The 18,832-nt window shown below is 34.3% G+C and overlaps 1 protein-coding gene across 1 annotated transcript in view; it reads right to left on the reverse strand.

Annotated features, from left to right (window-relative positions):
- Positions 1-18,832, reverse strand: part of SREBP (Sterol regulatory element binding protein) — a 65,867-nt gene that overhangs the window by 35,867 nt on the left and 11,168 nt on the right. The window contains exons 2-6 of the mRNA XM_067278666.1: positions 15,454-16,064; positions 11,440-11,654; positions 10,295-10,427; positions 2,135-2,249; positions 563-970 (exon numbers count right to left, since the gene is read on the reverse strand). Of these exons, the coding sequence (XP_067134767.1) occupies positions 563-970; positions 2,135-2,249; positions 10,295-10,427; positions 11,440-11,654; positions 15,454-16,064 (1,482 nt within the window). The remainder of the gene's footprint in view (positions 1-562; positions 971-2,134; positions 2,250-10,294; positions 10,428-11,439; positions 11,655-15,453; positions 16,065-18,832) is intronic.

Here is an 18,832-nt window from a genome sequence, read left to right on the forward strand (position 1 = left end):
TTCTATTTACTCTGTATTAAAATGACTTCGTTTAACGCTGTTTCAATTAGCACTTTGTTGTCTAGGAATGCATCCCCCACTTTAGGTGGGGTCTTACTGTATGTATATATATATATATCAATAAGGGTCTGTAAGAGCTGTAGTTTGGCCATTGTGGATATATAGACAATATAATCATTAATCATCATCTGATATTTCTATTAAACATGAATAGTCAAATGAATTATTATAAACACATTAGTAACACCTGATTTATGATGTAAATTATAATAGGAATACCTAATTTATCATGGTAAGAACTGTAATACTTAAATTTTCAGAATTTATAATTGCAACATACTGTAGGCAAGATTTTAACAAAACTCAAATTAGGATGAATAATTTACATGTATAAACTTATATATTATATATATATATTTAAAACTTCTTAACTGTAGAACAAGATAAAAACACATCAACATCAATAAAAAACACAATCAAATTATTTATATTTTTGTTTTATGATGTAATTTAAATATACTTAGTTTAATACAAATACAAATTTTAAAAAGACAGATTATACCTTCGCTTTGTTTATTTGAAGATAAAATGACTCGTCCGGTCCTTTGAAGCTCACTGTCTCCAGCAAAATCAATATTACCAGGCAAAAGATAACCAAAAGGATTAAATACCAATACAGCAAATACAAAAATAAATAAAGCCATTCTTGAACGATCCAGCATTCCACTGGTAACAAAACTGTTCTTCTCTTCTTCTTTAACAAAGAAATTAAAATTTTTATCAGAGGTTTGTGTTCCTGGTAAAGTGCTAGTTGACGTATATTGTGGAGAAGATGGTTCGGATCCACAAGAATCACCATTGCTTTCTGCCGGACTACGTTCAGGTGAACTAATATCAGATGTTGGTGGAGTGAAATCCATCAAATTAGTCGTATTTGGTACAGTTTTTTGTTCAAGAAGGTCTTCTAGTTCTGTGAAAATTTTAAAAACATTTTTATTTTAATAATTAAGATTACTTTTAATTTATATAAATTTGACAAAAAGTAATTCTCATTAAAATCAAATTTTTAATCTGTTAACTAACTAAAATAAAATTTAAAACTTTGAAACACTATTATAATATAAAATTGCAGAAATAATGGGTACATTCCAGTAACGCAATAGTCTTGGCCACAACTAATGTGCTTGTGAGCAGTTTAATAAGCTTTTACTGTAACGTCTGGCAACCTAATAGGATGGATGAAATACAGCACTATACTGGCATTTGCACTTATTTTGTCAAGATAACTTTCAGTTAATACAAATAATTAGTAAAAATGTTGTTGTTGATATAATCACGGAAGCAGCCATATTGCTTCAGAGCTCACCACATCCAAAGACTGATGAGCAAATCAGTTGCTGCACCTATGAATTCAATGAATATTGAATATATTTCAGTACATTGTGGTTCACTTATGTGATGTTTGATGCATACTGGAATGTATCCAACATTTTCTCCAAACTTTTGTTTAATGCACACAACAATACAAAGCAGGTGTGTCTAACATAGTCTAACACAAGTGTAACACAAGTCTAACAAAGCAGGTGTGTCTAACACAAATGTGCCCTACATAGAATTAATTATACATCAACTCTTTCAAGAAACATGTCAAGTGAGTTTTATATTAAAAAATTGAGTAATTGCTAAATCCAAATGAAATAATTTATCTTGGATTTTGACTTAATTTATAATGTAAAATTAACATTTATTATTATTAGTTTTGAATTTTATATAAAAAGTTTTAAGTAAGTAAATTTATACTTTACTATGTAATTATTGAACTTTAATAATACAAAGTACTTAAAAAGTGTACTAAAACTTATCTAAAATAAACTTCTGTTAAATCAAGCAGCTTAAGATTTACCACACTTCTAATATTCAATGTTATGATACGATAATATAATGCCATCAACATTTTCTGTTGTAGATGTTATTGTTTTAAAAACCTGAAGAAGTCCATTCAACATTGCCAAAAATATTTGCAACAAATAAATTATATGCTGGTTTTAAAAAATGTTTCAATATATTACACTACATTTTTCAGTTATTTTAAATAGAAAATTGTTTATATTTTAAAATCAATTCAAATACTTACTTTGTTTTTGTGCAGCCATCTTTAAACTCATATTTTCTTGTTTTAATTTGGCATTGGAATTTTGTAGAAATCTAATATAATCAATAGCTTTCCTTAAAACAGCAGATTTGTTTAACTGAAAAAGTTTGCAAGATCTACATTAATATTCAAAAATCTGATTCCTTCATAAACATTGCTTATTTACTAACAACAAATTTCATATTCATTCAGTAGAACCCCAATTACCTGAGGTAGTGTGGACTGTTGATACCTCAAAAAACTAAAAACTTAGAAAAAAACAGATTGCCACAGCTATTTTGGAACTAAAATTATCAATTTAAATGGTTTATACGGTATATCACTTTTAAATCTCTTTATACCTTAGTAAAATTTAATCTTATTTATGAACAAATATTCTTATATCGTTCATTATATGTAAATAGTAAAGTAAAATAGTCTTAACAAAAATGTGTACTATTATTGACCCATTCATCCCACTAGATGGCGGGAATTTTGGTTTTTTGTCGAGAGTTGGCAACACCAAGAAAAAAGTTGTTAAGTTCCAAAAGGCGCGGGAACATAGTGGAATGCTCTTGTAACCGAATTAATGTAAATAGTTGATTTTTGTTTTGTGTGATTAAAATCTAAAGACAGATTTAGTGGACTTTTTGCTTGATTGGACATACGACAGGGAACCTGGCGTACGAACAAGACGGTCAGGTGAGATTTACGAAAGCTAATTAATCATTACACGAGACTAGGATGGGCCTGACGCGACATAATGGCGCCCGAACAGGGACGTCAGGTTCTAACTGATTTTATTTATAAACGTTCTACAATTGTTGTACGAACATTGTTTACGTTTGGAAGTATTTATTTAACTGCAGAAAATGAGTACTGATTGGAGGATTTAGTGGAAATACATCTCTGCATCGAGGTTTTCTCTATGTCTATCTTGTCTGCTTTTGTTCTTTGGGTTAATTAATAAGATTCACTTCATGGAGCCCTCAATCAGATTACGTGGATCCTACCGAGGTGCTTTCACAAAGTTCACCGATAGGGTGCAAGAATTTCTGACGTCGAAGGTTGAAGATTTCGATTCATGTGCTGGATTTTTGGCCCAGTTACAGGAAAAATATTCTAAAATAGAAACCATCGATAAAGAAATATTAGATAAGTTACAAAAGGATGAGAAGTGTTCTCAACAGATGTTGGATGAAGAAATTGAGGGTATTGAGAATTACAATGGTACATTCGTAGACTTGAAAACAAGACTAGAGCGTCGTTTGAATACGTCGGGGCTGGATGAAACACGAAGCGAAGGCGAAACTGGCTATTCCAAGGGAAATTTTAAGTTACCAAAGATTGAATTGCAAAAATTTGATGGCAATTTGAAAAATTATCTTTCCTTTTGGGGACTATTTAAGAAAATACATGAAGATCCCAATATTTCGGATTTGGATAAATTTCAATACCTCATTCAGTCGACTCTGAAGGGCTCAAGGGCCAGGGAAGTAATTGAATCGTTCCCCGTGACAGCCGAGCATTACTCGCAAGCAATTGAGTGTTTAAATTCGCGTTTCGGAAGAGAAGATGTGCTCATCGAGGTTTACGTGAGAGAGCTCCTGAGTCTAGTACTGAATAATGCATTGGGGCAAGAGCACAAATTGCCAATTGTGAAACTTTATGATCGTATCGAGACACAACTACGATCCCTTAAAATGCTTGGTGTTACTACGGATAAGTGTGCTTCAATGCTCTACCCTTTAGTTGAATCTAGCTTACCGACCGACCTCTTGAGAATTTGGGAAAGACACCTAAATTCGATGCTACTCAAGTCTGGAAGAGAGAATTTCAACAAGTTAGAAACTCTGATGCAGTTTTTGCGTAACGAAATTGAAAGCGAGGAGAAAATTTCCTTAGCCACAAGTGGGTTTGGCTTTCAGAACAAAACCAAGAAGGTAGTACAAAGTAAAATTAAGGCTGCTTCTCCCTATAACAAGACTGTTCCAACTGGTATGGAACTTTTGACTTCTGCTCAAGAGAAACCATTCAGGGATCAGCAGTGTGTATTCTGTGAGAAATCCCATGCTAGCGCTGAGTGCAGGAAGGCGGAAAATTTGACTTTAGATCAAAGGAAACAAATCCTTATAAAGCGAGGAGCTTGTTTTAAATGCTTAAAACTGAATCACATATCTTCTTCATGTAGAGCAAAGTGTAGTTGTACAGTTTGTGGCAAACCGCATCACGTTCTTCTCTGTAGGAATAGCCGAAAGGTATCTCCCAACAATGCTTCTGTTGGTGAAGGTGACGGCGCCCCCCCAGTATGTGAGCAGGCATTGGCTAATGTGTCATCAACTCCACGTGTCTTGCTACAGACTTTGGTTGTGATTCTGAGGGGAGAGGAAAGGTGTCTCAAAATCCGTGCAATTATTGATACTGCCTCCCAGAGATCCTATATCTTGAAGAGCACTGCAGAAAGAGTCGGTTACCAACCAATGAGAAAGGAAAATTTGAAACATTCGTTGTTTGGAGGTTCATGTACGGATATTTGTGAACACGATGTGTACAAGGTACACCTCTCGTGCGTAGACGATAAATATCGTTGTAATTTTGATGTCTTGGACCAATCGACCATTTGTCTGACCACGCCCCCAGTTACACAGGAACTGTGTCAGGATGAATTGTCAAATATGGGGATATCCTTGAGCGATTGTCAAGGTCCCATTGAATTGCTCATAGGAGCGGATGTCGCTGGCAAACTAATGACAGGAGGACTCCGGACACTCAAATCAGGTTTAACTGCTATTGAAACGAAACTCGGTTGGACGATCTTAGGACGCACGAAGGAGCATTCCGAGCCAACCGAAAACTTGATTGTCACTTCGATGTTAATTGGAGATTTGCGAATTCCTGATCTTTGGGAATTAGATATTCTTGGAATAAAGGACCCTGCCGAAAAACAATCAAAGAAGGAACTGGAACAAGCGTCTATCGAACATTTTGAAAAGACGCTGAAGAGAGATAGCGATGGTCGGTACATGGTGTCCTTGCCTTGGATAGAAGGTTGTCAAGCTCTGCCTGATAATAGGGTTCTGGCCGAGCGAAGATTAAAATCTACAGTGAAAACTCTACAGAATAAGAACCTGGTCGATGCCTACGAGGGAGTCTTCAAGCAATGGCTTGAAGAACAAATAATCGAAGAAATAAAAGACGTCAAAACGAATGAGATTAACTGCCATTACCTTCCACACAGAGCGGTCATCAAAGAGCATTCCACGACGAAGATTCGTCCAGTCTTCGACGCCTCCGCTAAGGAAAGAGGCAACGTCTCTTTAAACGATTGTTTAGCAAAGGGTCCTAACTACATTGAATTGATACCCAGTATTCTAAATAAATTTCGATTATTTGAATACGGAGTAATAGCTGACATTCGAAAGGCTTTTTTGCAGATAGAAATAAGTGAAGCGGATCGCAACTTTCTCAGATTCTTGTGGTGGGAGGGTGGCGACCCTGGAAAATTAAAGGTTTTCAGACATCGCAGGGTAGTGTTTGGAGTAAACTCGAGTCCATTTCTCCTGGGAGCCACTCTAAATTATCACTTAAACCATGTTCCAGATCATCTGCAAGAAACAGCTTTAAAACTCAAGAAATCGATGTACGTTGATAACTGCGTTACGAGTTGTCAGTCCAAAGAGGAGCTGGTGAATTTTATGAGACAGTCTAGAGAAATCATGCGTTTAGCATGCTTTGATTTAAGAGGTTGGGTATACAATGGTATACAAACAGAAACGTCACCGGTTTGCGACGGCGATGAAAGGACATTGGGAACTTTGGAAATCCAGCCCGATGAAATAGTCAGTGTGCTAGGATTGAATTGGAATATTTCAGAGGACGTTTTATACTGTGATGCAAACCTTAGGGTACCTAACGATGAAATTTTAACAAAAAGAGTGGTTCTGTCATTGGCGAGTCAACTTTTTGATCCAATTGGATTCCTTTCTCCAGTGACGTTAATACCAAAACTTCTGATGCAAGAGTGTTGGAAAAGAAAGTTAGCTTGGGACACCCCATTACCGCACGATTTAGAAAGAAGATTGCTAAAGTGGATAAAAGAATTAAAATTTTTAAAGGAGGTGAAAATTCCTAGAAGGATAGTAAATAGCTACAATACAGCTGTCCCACTCTCATTTTATATATTTTGTGATGCATCACAGTACTCCTATGCCGCTTGTATTTATCTCAGACAGCCAGATACCTGCAACATAAAGTGGCTGTTGATACAGGCTCGTGCGCGTGTTGCACCTTTAGGGTCTGTATCGATCTCAAGGCTTGAACTTCTAGCCTGTTTATTGGGTGTCAGAATGATGAACACTATTAAAGGGGACTTCCCACTTGAACGATTATCAACACTTTATTGGACTGACTCCATGAATGCGTTGTATTGGATCAAGAATCAGGAATGCTGGGCTACATTTGTTATGAATAGAGTAAACGAAATTAGATCTTTAAGTAGTCCAGATGACTGGAATCACGTTCCAGGATACTTAAACCCTGCAGATCTCCCATCTCGGGGTTGTAATGCAAGAACTTTAGCCGAATCTCGCTGGTGGGAGACACTTCAATTTACAAGCTTACCGGTAGAAGAATGGCCTCGGCAGAAGGAAATGCCTGACATGGAGATAGTGAGCTCTGAAAGAAAAAAATCTGTGATTTCTGCGCTGGATGTAGAGAAAGCAGAAAAGTTTTATGAGAATTATTCTACTTACTGGAAAATATTACGAGTAACGGCTTGGATATACCGGTTTACCTCAAATCTCAAAGGACGACCCCTTCGAATGTCTGGGGGGCTCACAGTAAAGGAAATAAAGCACGCTGAATTAGTATTGCTGAAACTGATTCAAAGAGAAGAATTTCCAAAGGGGATAGATAACCGTTTACGAAAATTGCACCCAGTGATAGACAAGGAAGGTCTTTTGAGAGTGAAAACTCTCGTATTCAGAAGTAAAGATAGTGAAGATTTCCGATTACCCATTATCTTGCCTGGGAATCACTATATTGTACAGAAATTAATAGAATGGAAACACAGAGAATTAAACCATGCTGGTGTTCAAATTTTAATGAATCATCTGCGCGAGAAATACTGGATACTGAGGTGCAGAAAATACATTCGGCTTATCACACTGCGATGTTCTAGGTGTCGAAGATTTGTTGTGTCTCCAGCCCACCCTGAATCTCCGCCATTGCCTGTGGATCGCATAAGAGATGCTGCGCCATTCGAGGTTACTGGCGTTGATCTAGCTGGTCCACTGTACTTGAGGGATAAGCAGAAGTGTTGGATTGTCCTGTATACTTGTGCAGTGTACAGGGCTGTACATCTCGAGTTGTTGACGTCTCTTTCAACGAAGGCGTTCCTGCAAACATTCAGACGATTTGTGGCAAGAAGAGGACGCCCTTCTGTCATTTATAGTGATAACGGTACAAATTTTGTCGGTGCTGCCAAAATTTTCTCTGAGGCTGAACTTACGAAGATTAAAGATGAAATTCTTGTTCAGAGCATTATCTGGAAGTTCATTCCCCCAGCTTCGCCTTGGTGGGGTGGCTGGTGGGAAAGGTTGGTAGGGTGTGTAAAGCAGATTATGAGGAGAATTTTGGGACGAGCCTCGTTAACATACGAAGAGCTCTACACAATTATCTGTGAGGTAGAGGGTTTGATGAACTCTCGACCACTTACTACACTCTCAGAAGATACTGAAGATTTAATCCCGTTGACTCCTAATATGTTTCTGCAAGGGATAAAGGAAACTGGACTTCCCGATTTAAACCACTTGGAAAAGGTAAATCTTGGGAAGAGATTCCGTTATTTATGCAAGTTGAGAAAAGATTTACGAAATAGATTTCGAATTGAGTACCTGGGGCAATTGCAAAACCCGAAGGGGGTAGCCAAGGGCGCTAAAGTAATTGCTGTGGGAGATATCGTCTTGGTTGGGCATGACAACCAAAAGCGACTTGATTGGCCTCTGGCGAAAGTTGTCGAGATCTATCCAGGTAAAGATGGATTGGTAAGAGTAGCCAAAATAAAAACACAGGTTGGATTTCTCATCCGTCCTGTTAGGAGACTGTATCCCTTGGAAATCTCTTCGGTGGATGAAAAGTATGTTATGCGAAACGAATTTCGTGGCAAGACTGTAGACTCTACTGAAAACGATTGCGAGAGGACCTATCATCGGTCCCGAATGATCTCTGCCGCTACAGGGAGTGATGTGACCACCTCATCTGAGAATTCTCGAGTCTCAAAAAGGGGCAGACCCTTAAAGGCTCCCAATCGGCTGGATTTGTAGACTGATTCGAACTCATTCAATTAGTACTATATGTGTTTGTTGTATTTAAATTTAATTTAATTTTGATTTTGACTGACAAAATCAAGGGTGGGAGGATGACCCATTCATCCCACTAGATGGCGGGAATTTTGGTTTTTTGTCGAGAGTTGGCAACACCAAGAAAAAAGTTGTTAAGTTCCAAAAGGCGCGGGAACATAGTGGAATGCTCTTGTAACCGAATTAATGTAAATAGTTGATTTTTGTTTTGTGTGAATAAAATCTAAAGACAGATTTAGTGGACTTTTTGCTTGATTGGACATACGACAGGGAACCTGGCGTACGAACAAGACGGTCAGGTGAGATTTACGAAAGCTAATTAATCATTACACGAGACTAGGATGGGCCTGACGCGACAATTATAGTTACTCTGTGATATGACTGATTTGTCTCATTAAAATTAAATAATAAAAAAGGTAATGTATTCCAAAATTATTGGTTTCTATCATCATTTTAAACATTCTTTTATGAATTATAGTTAAAGAAAAGTAGTGTATTTACTTTTACAGGTTGACCTTGGCTAATGCAGAACCTCAGTTAATCAGAGCAGAGATAAAAATCAGAGTTCTACTGAATTTCAGATTTATAAGTTTCTTTTTAAAATATCTATCTAATAACTGAATAGTTTTTATAATGAAATAGGTTTGAATAATTTGATAAAACTATATACTCTTTTTTCCCATTTACTATTCAATAAATCATTCAAAACGATTCTAAACGTTAATGATAATTTGTTTTGTGGGATTTGACCCAAGGTGAAATTGGCAGAAATTTTAGTATGTTATAGTTTTTGATTACAGGGATGGAGAGTTGGAGTCGATTTTAAAAAATATCAACTCAGGAGTAGTGTATTTTTCTGCAGACTCCCCATTCCTGCTTGATTATTCTCAACTAACTAAATAAAAAGTCTTGATGGGAACAAAGTTTGAAAATAGCTAGGATTTTTTGCTAGAGCCATATGGAAAATGCATATATAAAGTGGTAGTTTCTCCAAGAAGAAAGTTTCTCCTTGGCCAATTATTTCAAGAAGTAACAGATCAATCAAATCACTGGAGATGAAAATATGTATTATCTTTTAATGTATTCTGAAATAACCAGTAGGATTCCAGAACAGGCCATAAAATGTGACAGGTAATGCATACTGCATAACACATGGGGTAGACATGGATTACTGCATTACATAATTGCAATGCAAAAAAGGTTAAATGTGCAGTTAACTTAGCAATGATATGAATATGAAAACGATCCAATTTAATAGAAAATATCAAATTGCCATTAAAATAGTACTAATCTAATCATATTACTGCTAATGTAAACCTAACCATATATTCTTACACTTTTGCCCTTTATTTGTTATGATAAGAAAATGCTTTACTGCACATCTGACAGTCTGTTTCTGGAATCCCATTTGATATTTCAGAATGGATTAAAAGATTAGTGTATAATTTTTTATCTCTAGTGACTGACCTATTACTTTTTGAAATAATCGGCCAGAAAGAGACCTGTTATCATCCTGTACATACAACTCACATATATTCAAATGGCACTAACAAAGAACCCTGGTCATTTTTAAGCTTTAAGCCTATTGAGACTTGATCAATTAGTCAAGAACTATAACAAACTTTCAGCCAATTTTACTAAAGGCCAAAACCCATAAGAATTGTGCATATGAACTACTAAAGATCTTTTAAGACAACATTGAATAGAGTTACTACAATTACAACCCAGTATAACATATACAAATATTTAAAATTTAATATTTTATATGCAATAAAATTTTAATTAATAATAAAAAAAAGCATACTTTTGCTTCTGTGCCAACCACCATATTTTTAAGTTCAGTTATTTTGTCATTGATGCTGCTCCGATATCTTCGTTCAATTGCATTATGTGCACATCGTTTTTCACCTTTTGATGCCGGTTTTAAAGTTGTTATCCTGTAATTGCACACAGAAAGAAATTAAAAGAAATAAACATTATTTATTAATGACCCATTAGCAAAATATTTCACATAATGCTTAATTTGAAGAAAAATTCTCCCTTTACTCTGAAAATCTGTAGAGAAAAAGAGAGTATGCAAGAGCAAGAGAGTGAATGTGCGAGAAAGAGAGCAAGCATGTGAAATTAGAGTAAAATTTATTGAAATAAAAATGATTATTTCATCAATTATAAAAATTAATTCTAAAAAACAAGATTCTATTTAACTATTTCACTGCATTTAAAAATGAATTTCTGAGAGAAATGATTTCATGTAACAATAAATGCCCATTTTTCATTTGAAAAATATGATTTACCTAACTAATTATGCAAAATTACTATATTATAGAAAAATATATTTATTTTAAAGACCAACAACTGCCGAATTATCGGGCTAGCAAATGGCTATAGTAATATTAATAATTTAAGTTAATTTGGTACTAGAGTTAGGCGTTAGGCACCATCTCTTGCTAAATTTAATAATTAGAATTTTAATTAAATAATTTAAATAAATTTAGGCTTAACTGGAAGAAAATAATCGGCCCGAAGCGGGATTCGAACCCGCAACTTCTGCTATCCGTGCAGACACATTACCAGTTACGCTACCCGACCTTCGTCCGATCCTCCCCTTCCAGTTGATATAAAATTACCGTACGACCATCGACGGCTATTACAATGCCGGCTGGGGACACATTAATTGCCCTCTAGTACCAAATTAACTTAAATTATTAATATTACTATAGCCATTTGCTAGCCCGATAATTCGGCAGTTGTTGGTCTTTATATATAACGGGTTAGTTGTTGTTTATTTATATATATTTATTTTTTTTAAAAACAAATATATATATTTTAGTTTTTTCTCACTACTTTTATCGTCATTGTTGTTTTTACAGGAAATATTTTAGGCAGAAAAAAACCGAAAAATCTATTTAAAAAATGCAATTATAAATAAATTAAAACACTAAAACATACCTATTTATTGGAAGCTTATCTGCATCCAAAACAATTGGAATTCCTGTAGTTAAAATTGTTCCTCCTGTCTGAGTAGTAACAACTGTCTGAATAGGAGAATTTACAGTGGACACAGGAGAATTTGTAGGAATAGTAGTATTAACAGTTTGCAATGGAGCAGTGTAAGCCACAACTCTTCCTCCAGTTTCTTTCAGTAACTGGGCTTGTAACAGTAACTAATATATAAACAAAATAAAAACAGATTTATCATCAAATACTTTTTCTATTGTTATATATTTTTATAAGAACTTTACTACAAACTCAAATCCTAACTGGTTTCTATTACAGTTAATAATTTCACACCTTAATTCTCCAGCATTTGTTATAAAAAGTAGTGTCAAATGCTGGAGAATTAGTTAGTGTCAAGTTTTGAACAAATAAACTTTAGTGTCTGAAGTTAATAAATTGCTGGAGAATTAAGGTGCGAAATTATTGAATAGAAATTTTTTAATTTTAGTTAAATGGAATATTACAAAGAAATGTTACAATCAAACACTGACTTAGAACCACTATTTGTTCACCTCTAAAAATTGTTAATAAATTAATTATGCTGCCAAACTAAAGTACTTCAAACAATACAAATAGTAACATGATATATACACAAGTTTGAGTTTAGAAGTTTGAATGTCACATAATTTAGTAACAACAATGCCATCTGCAATACAAAATTTTATATTTAGTAATTCACAAATATTAAAGGATTATCTATCTAATATTTATAAGGAAGATCTGTTTGATCAGTAATACACACTCAAAACACCTTGTAAATGTGCAGCCAAATTTATTGCATTCTAACGTTTTTTCAGTCATATTTAATGACCTTTATCAAGAAAAACAGAAAAAAATCGAAAACTTAGCACATTTGCATTAACGAACATGCGTTTTGAAACGTTTTAAAAAAGAGATATTCTAGTGAAACTGTGTGCACTATCTCTACAAATGGCTAATATTAAATAAACATAATAAATAAAATCATATTAGAAAACGATAAAGCATTAAGGCCTGTGGTAGATAAAGGATGCACACCCACATTATTATTAGAAAGGTGGGTAATCAGCTTTGTTCGTAAATATGCATCCAGGAATCAATTTAGCATAAAACAACCCTTAAAGCTTCTAAATAAAATGACAAATATGAATTTGCAAGAAGTTAAATATATGACAGTTTTAGATTTCAAGGCATTGTACCCAAATAAACACTCATCAAACCCGATAATATTAATCCATTACATCATCAACTGCCGTAAGTAAATCGGGCTATAAATGATTAAAGATTATAAATAAATTTGGCACTTGAGGTAGGTGTTAGGCGCCATCTCTTATTATTAATTAATTATTATAATTATTATCTTTAATCGTTTATAGCCCGATTACTTACGGCAGTTGACGATGTAATGGCGTTGTACCCTTCTGTCCAACTGGAACCATGTTTTTGTCATTTAAGGATTTCCTGTTAAACATGATCAAGTCTCCAGAATGAAAAAGAAAGCAGATTTTAGAGCTGGTGCATCTTACTACTTTTTCATCTATATTTAACTTTAAAGGCATTACATACACGCAACAGAAAGGTGTAACTATGGGTAGCCCACTGGCAGGTACTTTATGTGAGATGATTCTAAGAACGCTAGAGAATGCATTTATGCCAAAGTATGAAATGCAGATTCTAACGTATGCACGGTATGTCGACAATGTGGTTATCTTCTGGAAAGTAAAAACCCAACCTACAGCAATTCATAAACAACAACGACAACAAGTTCGGCCTCGAGATCAAACTCGAGCAAGAAAATGATACGCTTATACATTTTTTGGGTTTATCTATACAACTTGACAGCCAAAGATATTTTCGTACTGAGGTCTACAGAAAACCTACTTACAACCCAATATTTATCCCATGGATTTCGCACGCCCCACCACCATATAAACTCGCAGCCTTCTGAGCGCTCGTCAAACGAGCGCACTCACATTGTAGACCCAGGACAGAAATGAAGAGCTGAATTATATCAATAAACTAGCTAAGAAGTATGGGGTCAATATTAAGGCTTTTACTAGCCAGGTTAAGACACACAATAAGGGGCGAAATGTACAAAACACAGAGGAGTTTACAATGATGGAATATAGGGCATTGCTGAGTAACATCTATAAACTTATAGGAACCGCTACAAACAAAAGAATAATATATAAAAGGAACCCAACCATCTACCATTTGCTGAAGGCAGATAAAGATGCTGTGGACAGGAACTCCCTTCCAGGAGTTTATAGAATCCCCGTTACGGACACACGGCGGCAGAATAAGATGGTTTCTATCGGAGCCACCGGAAGATCACTCAAAGAAAGGCTATCGAAACACCAGAAAAATGTAAGAAGCAAACAGCCCTGCACAGCACTGGCAACTTACGTCTTAGCAGACCCCCAAGAAGTCAAAGCTGAATAGGAACATGCAAGATTAATACAAATAGTTTGCAACAAAAAGCACCTCTGATATGCAGAAGCCTGGCATATTTGCAAAGCCAGCCAAAAAGCTCAAGCCATCAACTTCCGAGAAGCAGCCTAGCAATCAAGCGTAGTATAAGCACCAAGTAATGTGGCTAAGAAGAAGCATACTCAAGAGAAGAACCAGTCAGTTTAATGTTTTTAGCCCAACTCCATGCCTTCTTTATGTTTTATGCATTATCTTGTTTGCTTTTAATTTTATTTTTATTGTTTCTCTTTTGCGTCATATTTTCTAATATGATTTTATTTATTATGTTTATTTAATATTAGCCGTTTGTAGAGATGGCGCACGTAGTTTCACTAGAATATCTCTTTTTAAAAAAACATTCCAAAATGCATGTTCGTTAATGCAAATGTGCTAAGTGTTTGATTTTTTTTGTTTTTCTTGATAAAGGTCGTTAAATATGACCGAAAACGTTAAAATGTAATAAATTTGGCTGCACATTTACAAGATGTTTTGAGTGTGTCTTGTTGATAAGCTATGCAGTCTTTGATGAGTTCTGTTTGATCAGTTTACAATTATTCAATAGTGCTTCATAAGGAGAACACTATATCAAGATTTGAATGTATATACGTTTCGCATTATTATAAGATTTTCTTACAAGTACAGCACATTCTTGCTACTGTCGCTTCTAATAATTCAGCCTCTCAATTATCTGGCATACCCTCAAGTGTGACTGCCTATTCACAATCCATTTTTCATGAAAATGTTAGTTGTAGGTTTAATTTCTATGTACAGTACTAAACACCTAATTGCTAATTCCAGCAATAAAATGAACAAATAAACTTTAATGCTCAAATGTTTTTGGCTGTCTTTCAGAGGCCCCCCATCAGGAATGTATGAAACACAAATAGCAGATCTATCTTTTGAAAATTTCTAACTGTCGAATATAGCTTTGTTTTATAGCTTTATTTAAAATAATTAATTTATATGTTGTAAACATAACGATTTTCGTATCAAACATCGTTTAAATATTTAAAAATTGGAACACAGCTATATTCAACAGTTAGAAATTTTCAAAAGATAGAACTGTTTTTTTTGTGTTTCATACATTCCTGATGGGGGGGCCTCTGAAAGACAGCCAAAAACATTTGAGCATTAAAGTTTTTGTTCATTTTATTGTTGGAATTAGCAATTAGGTGTCAAGTTGTTTGCTTAATATTGTTCCAGTTTGTGTGTGTCAATATTTTTGTATGTACAGTACTGTACTGCATGTTAGTAGGCCATATTATTTGCCCACCCACCTCCAAAAAGGATCAATACTGAAGGATGACAGGTCAGGTCATTCATTGCCTTTAGCCCTATACACTCAGTAATCCAGAACTATTGCTAGGGTGGCCCTCTTGAGCAAGGAATGGCTAGATTAGCAAGAGCCTAAGTAAAATAAACTGCAATTTTCTTTAATCTGATAGATTGTAAATGATTTTTAACGTAAAAAAATAGTTGATTAGATTTTTAAAAATATTACAAAAAGATTTTAAATACCTGCTGCATTTTCTGTGGTGGCAACTGACTTAACTGCTGAAGCAATTGTTGTTTCTGTTGTTCTTTAATCACAGCCAAAATATCATTCACTGTTGGAACAGAATTGGACACAACCGACGTAGTAACTGTAGGGGTTTCTGGTTTTGAAGTAACCGTCCTCATAAATGGATGTACGACTACACGTTGTATAGGTGACGACTGTTGAGTTTGAGTTAAAACTGGCTGAGTCTGAGCAGGATTAACAGAAGCCGGCTGGGCTGCACTAGCATTGACCGAAGGAGTTATTGCTGAAATATGAGATAATGTTGGAGATTGTGGCTGTGAAATATGAATAACAGTTGTTGGCTGAGAAGAAGTTATAGGATTTGAAATTTGAGTTCTTTGTGGACTAACGGGAAGTTTTTGTAATGGTGACGTCGGCTGTTGATTTAGTTGCGTATCTGAAGGCATTTGCATCACCATATTATCCATATTATTGAAGAGATCTAAATCTAAATCTTCATCAAAGGAACTCAGAAGATTTGTGTCTGTTGTCGGCATTGAATTAAATAATTCGGTATCGAAAAGCTCTGGATTTCCATTTTCTTGATTATAAACAAGATGCATCATATCTGTAAATAATTTATATATAAAAAAAAAATCAAAATGCTGTAATGAAAACTTACTCCAATTTCAATTTCAATATAAAATATAACTTTGATAATTTGTCAACCAGTAACCAGTAATAGAATTTCATATTATAATTTGATGTGTTAAGTTGATACGATTGCTTAGCTAGTAAAATTTTATTGATTTTACATCTATGTGTACATTTATATATTATATATGTACAATATATTTACTATGTTGTTCTCCATTAAAATGTGTATTTTAAAGAGAACACATACTAAATTCTAGTTTAGCATATCTTGTTTCAGACTTACTTAAAACATAAGGTATCAACAATTCAAAGTATTTCACAAAAAATAAAAACACTTCCACTTCTTCAAAAACAGGTTATATATAATGAAAAACACACCAAATATACCCAAAACCAATAAAACTCCTTAATAACAATACTGTTTTTGTCAACTATACATGATCATCATCAGGGATTTAAATGTGTTTGATTATGTAAAGTTGTTCTGTTTTGTATTCATTTATAGATACCGAATGATGTTTGTAGGTAGCAGACAAAAACATTTGTATTATTAAATAGTGTTGGTTACTGGTTTGAGTAATTTGGTGCATTTTTCTTTGTAGGAAAGTTCATAATTTTAATAAATCACATCATTCTTATATGAAATCTCCTTAATAAAAAAGATTTAATTATTAAAATTTATTTTAGAATGCATAATTCACCCACAATTTATTGATTAATGACATGAACATATTTATCAAAATATCAACTTCAGAAAAACAGTATTATAAAATATAAATAATCTATTAGATTATAAAACATGAATATTATAAGATAAAAATCTACAGTTTACTGAACTTCATATAAAGACCTAATTCTTATATATCCAGCTATACATAGATCAACGTAAGTACTATGGAATAAGGCATTGAATAGAAAAAAAAACATTAAATTACAATATTCATTTCAAGTTAATGTCTATCAACCATTACTTGTAGTTTGGAATAGGTAAAATATATTCACACTTCTACAGCAATTACAAAAATGGATAAAAATTTTCTTTGTACAATATGTTCAAGGTGATAAATCCAATATAACACAATTAAGAAAGGAAAGGAATAAATGAAGTACAATGTTGGAGTAAAAATACAATGATAAATGATACAAAAATTACAAAATGATCAGGGGGACACTTATAAAGTGCAGAAAATTCACTTCAGACAGATCTATATACAGTACCACAAATTTACAGATGGTTTGTCAGTGAACCCAACCCTGCAAAAAGTTTCTTGACTCCCTGTATAAAATGATTGGTTCCAAAGTTATGAACTTTACCTATTTCTCTGGAAGAGATCATCAGAAAAAAAAAACTTATTGTAATTCCACAGACCCGTACTTTTCAACACCTAATTCATTCAAATGCACCAAGAAACCTAGGAGGAATTCAACTAACAAAAATCTCCTTAATGTAATGACATTTATAATCCTCATCTATAAATGTCATTACATTTATAGATGAGGTACACAACAACTGGGCAATAGTGAAGTGGGCAATAGAAACTTAAAAATTTTTGCATGCTTAGCAAGTATACAATTTGGCAGATATTTTTTATTTACAATCAAAGTTCTATATAACAAAGTCACTAAATCTAGGAAAAAAAAAAAAAATCACCTATAAGGAAATTTTATGGGAAATCCTCCTCATTTTTTTTAATGTAACCTATGCACTATATCATTGCATCCTGTGCCTGAACTACATCGGAAATATAGGGTCCTCTGTAAAATTGTTCATAATTTTACAGAAAACCCAGAAGTTTGAAACTGTTAGGAAGTTGTGAATGTGACCTTTACCCTTGAAATCGTAGCACCCTCTCCTCTGCTATGCAAGGGGTGAGTGGAGTTATGTAAACTCTTAAGGGAAAGTGGTATTCCAGTCCTCACTATAGTTTGAATGTGTGTTGTGCTCTGACGTACATTCCTTTTTAGTCCTCTCATTCTTTGTCTTACCTCGACACCACCCTTCATCATATCTACATTCTGACATGGTAGCAGAGCATGGTTGTTTAAGGGTTTAATGATTGAGGTTTACCATATGAAAAGGATCTAATTGGAGATTCAAGTAAGTGATATATGGTAAAAATCTACATACATCAAGGAACACCGGGGATGTAACAACACTTTCTGGAACCTTTTACTGGTGTTAGACGCAAAACGTTAACGGAAATTTTTTCGTTTTGCATCTAACACCGGTAAAAGGTTCCAGAAAGTGTTGTTAAGTGATATATACTTGTTTGCTTACAAAAGGCATAACCCGTTTGAACAATGAACAATGTCATGAATAGTGTGGAGATACAGCATGTAGATAAACTCGATGATGGCAACTACTAATCGTGGAAGTTACAAATGCATAGCATACTTGTTTGCAATGAACTTTGGTCGTATGTAAACGGATCCATAGAAAAACCAGACACCAATCATGGACGAATATATTGCAAACAAAAGATAAAAAAGCTTTAGCATTAATCTTACTAGGCATTAAGCAGAACCAGTTGAGCCACATAGAGGGCAGAAACTTCCAAAGAAGCATGGAATAAATTGGTAAGGATACATAAATTAAAAGGGCCAATTAAAAAGGTAGTACTATACAGACAGCTTTATCAGATGAAAAAGGGAACTGAACAATCAATGTCGAGACATTTAAGTGAATTTATGGAAAAGGCTGAACAATTAGAAGAAGCAGGTATCCTGATTCCAAGTGAG

Source organism: Centruroides vittatus, unplaced genomic scaffold, assembly GCF_030686945.1.
Source record: "Centruroides vittatus isolate TY-2023 unplaced genomic scaffold, ASM3068694v2 contig_817, whole genome shotgun sequence".
NCBI classification, from domain to species: domain Eukaryota; kingdom Metazoa; phylum Arthropoda; class Arachnida; order Scorpiones; family Buthidae; genus Centruroides; species Centruroides vittatus.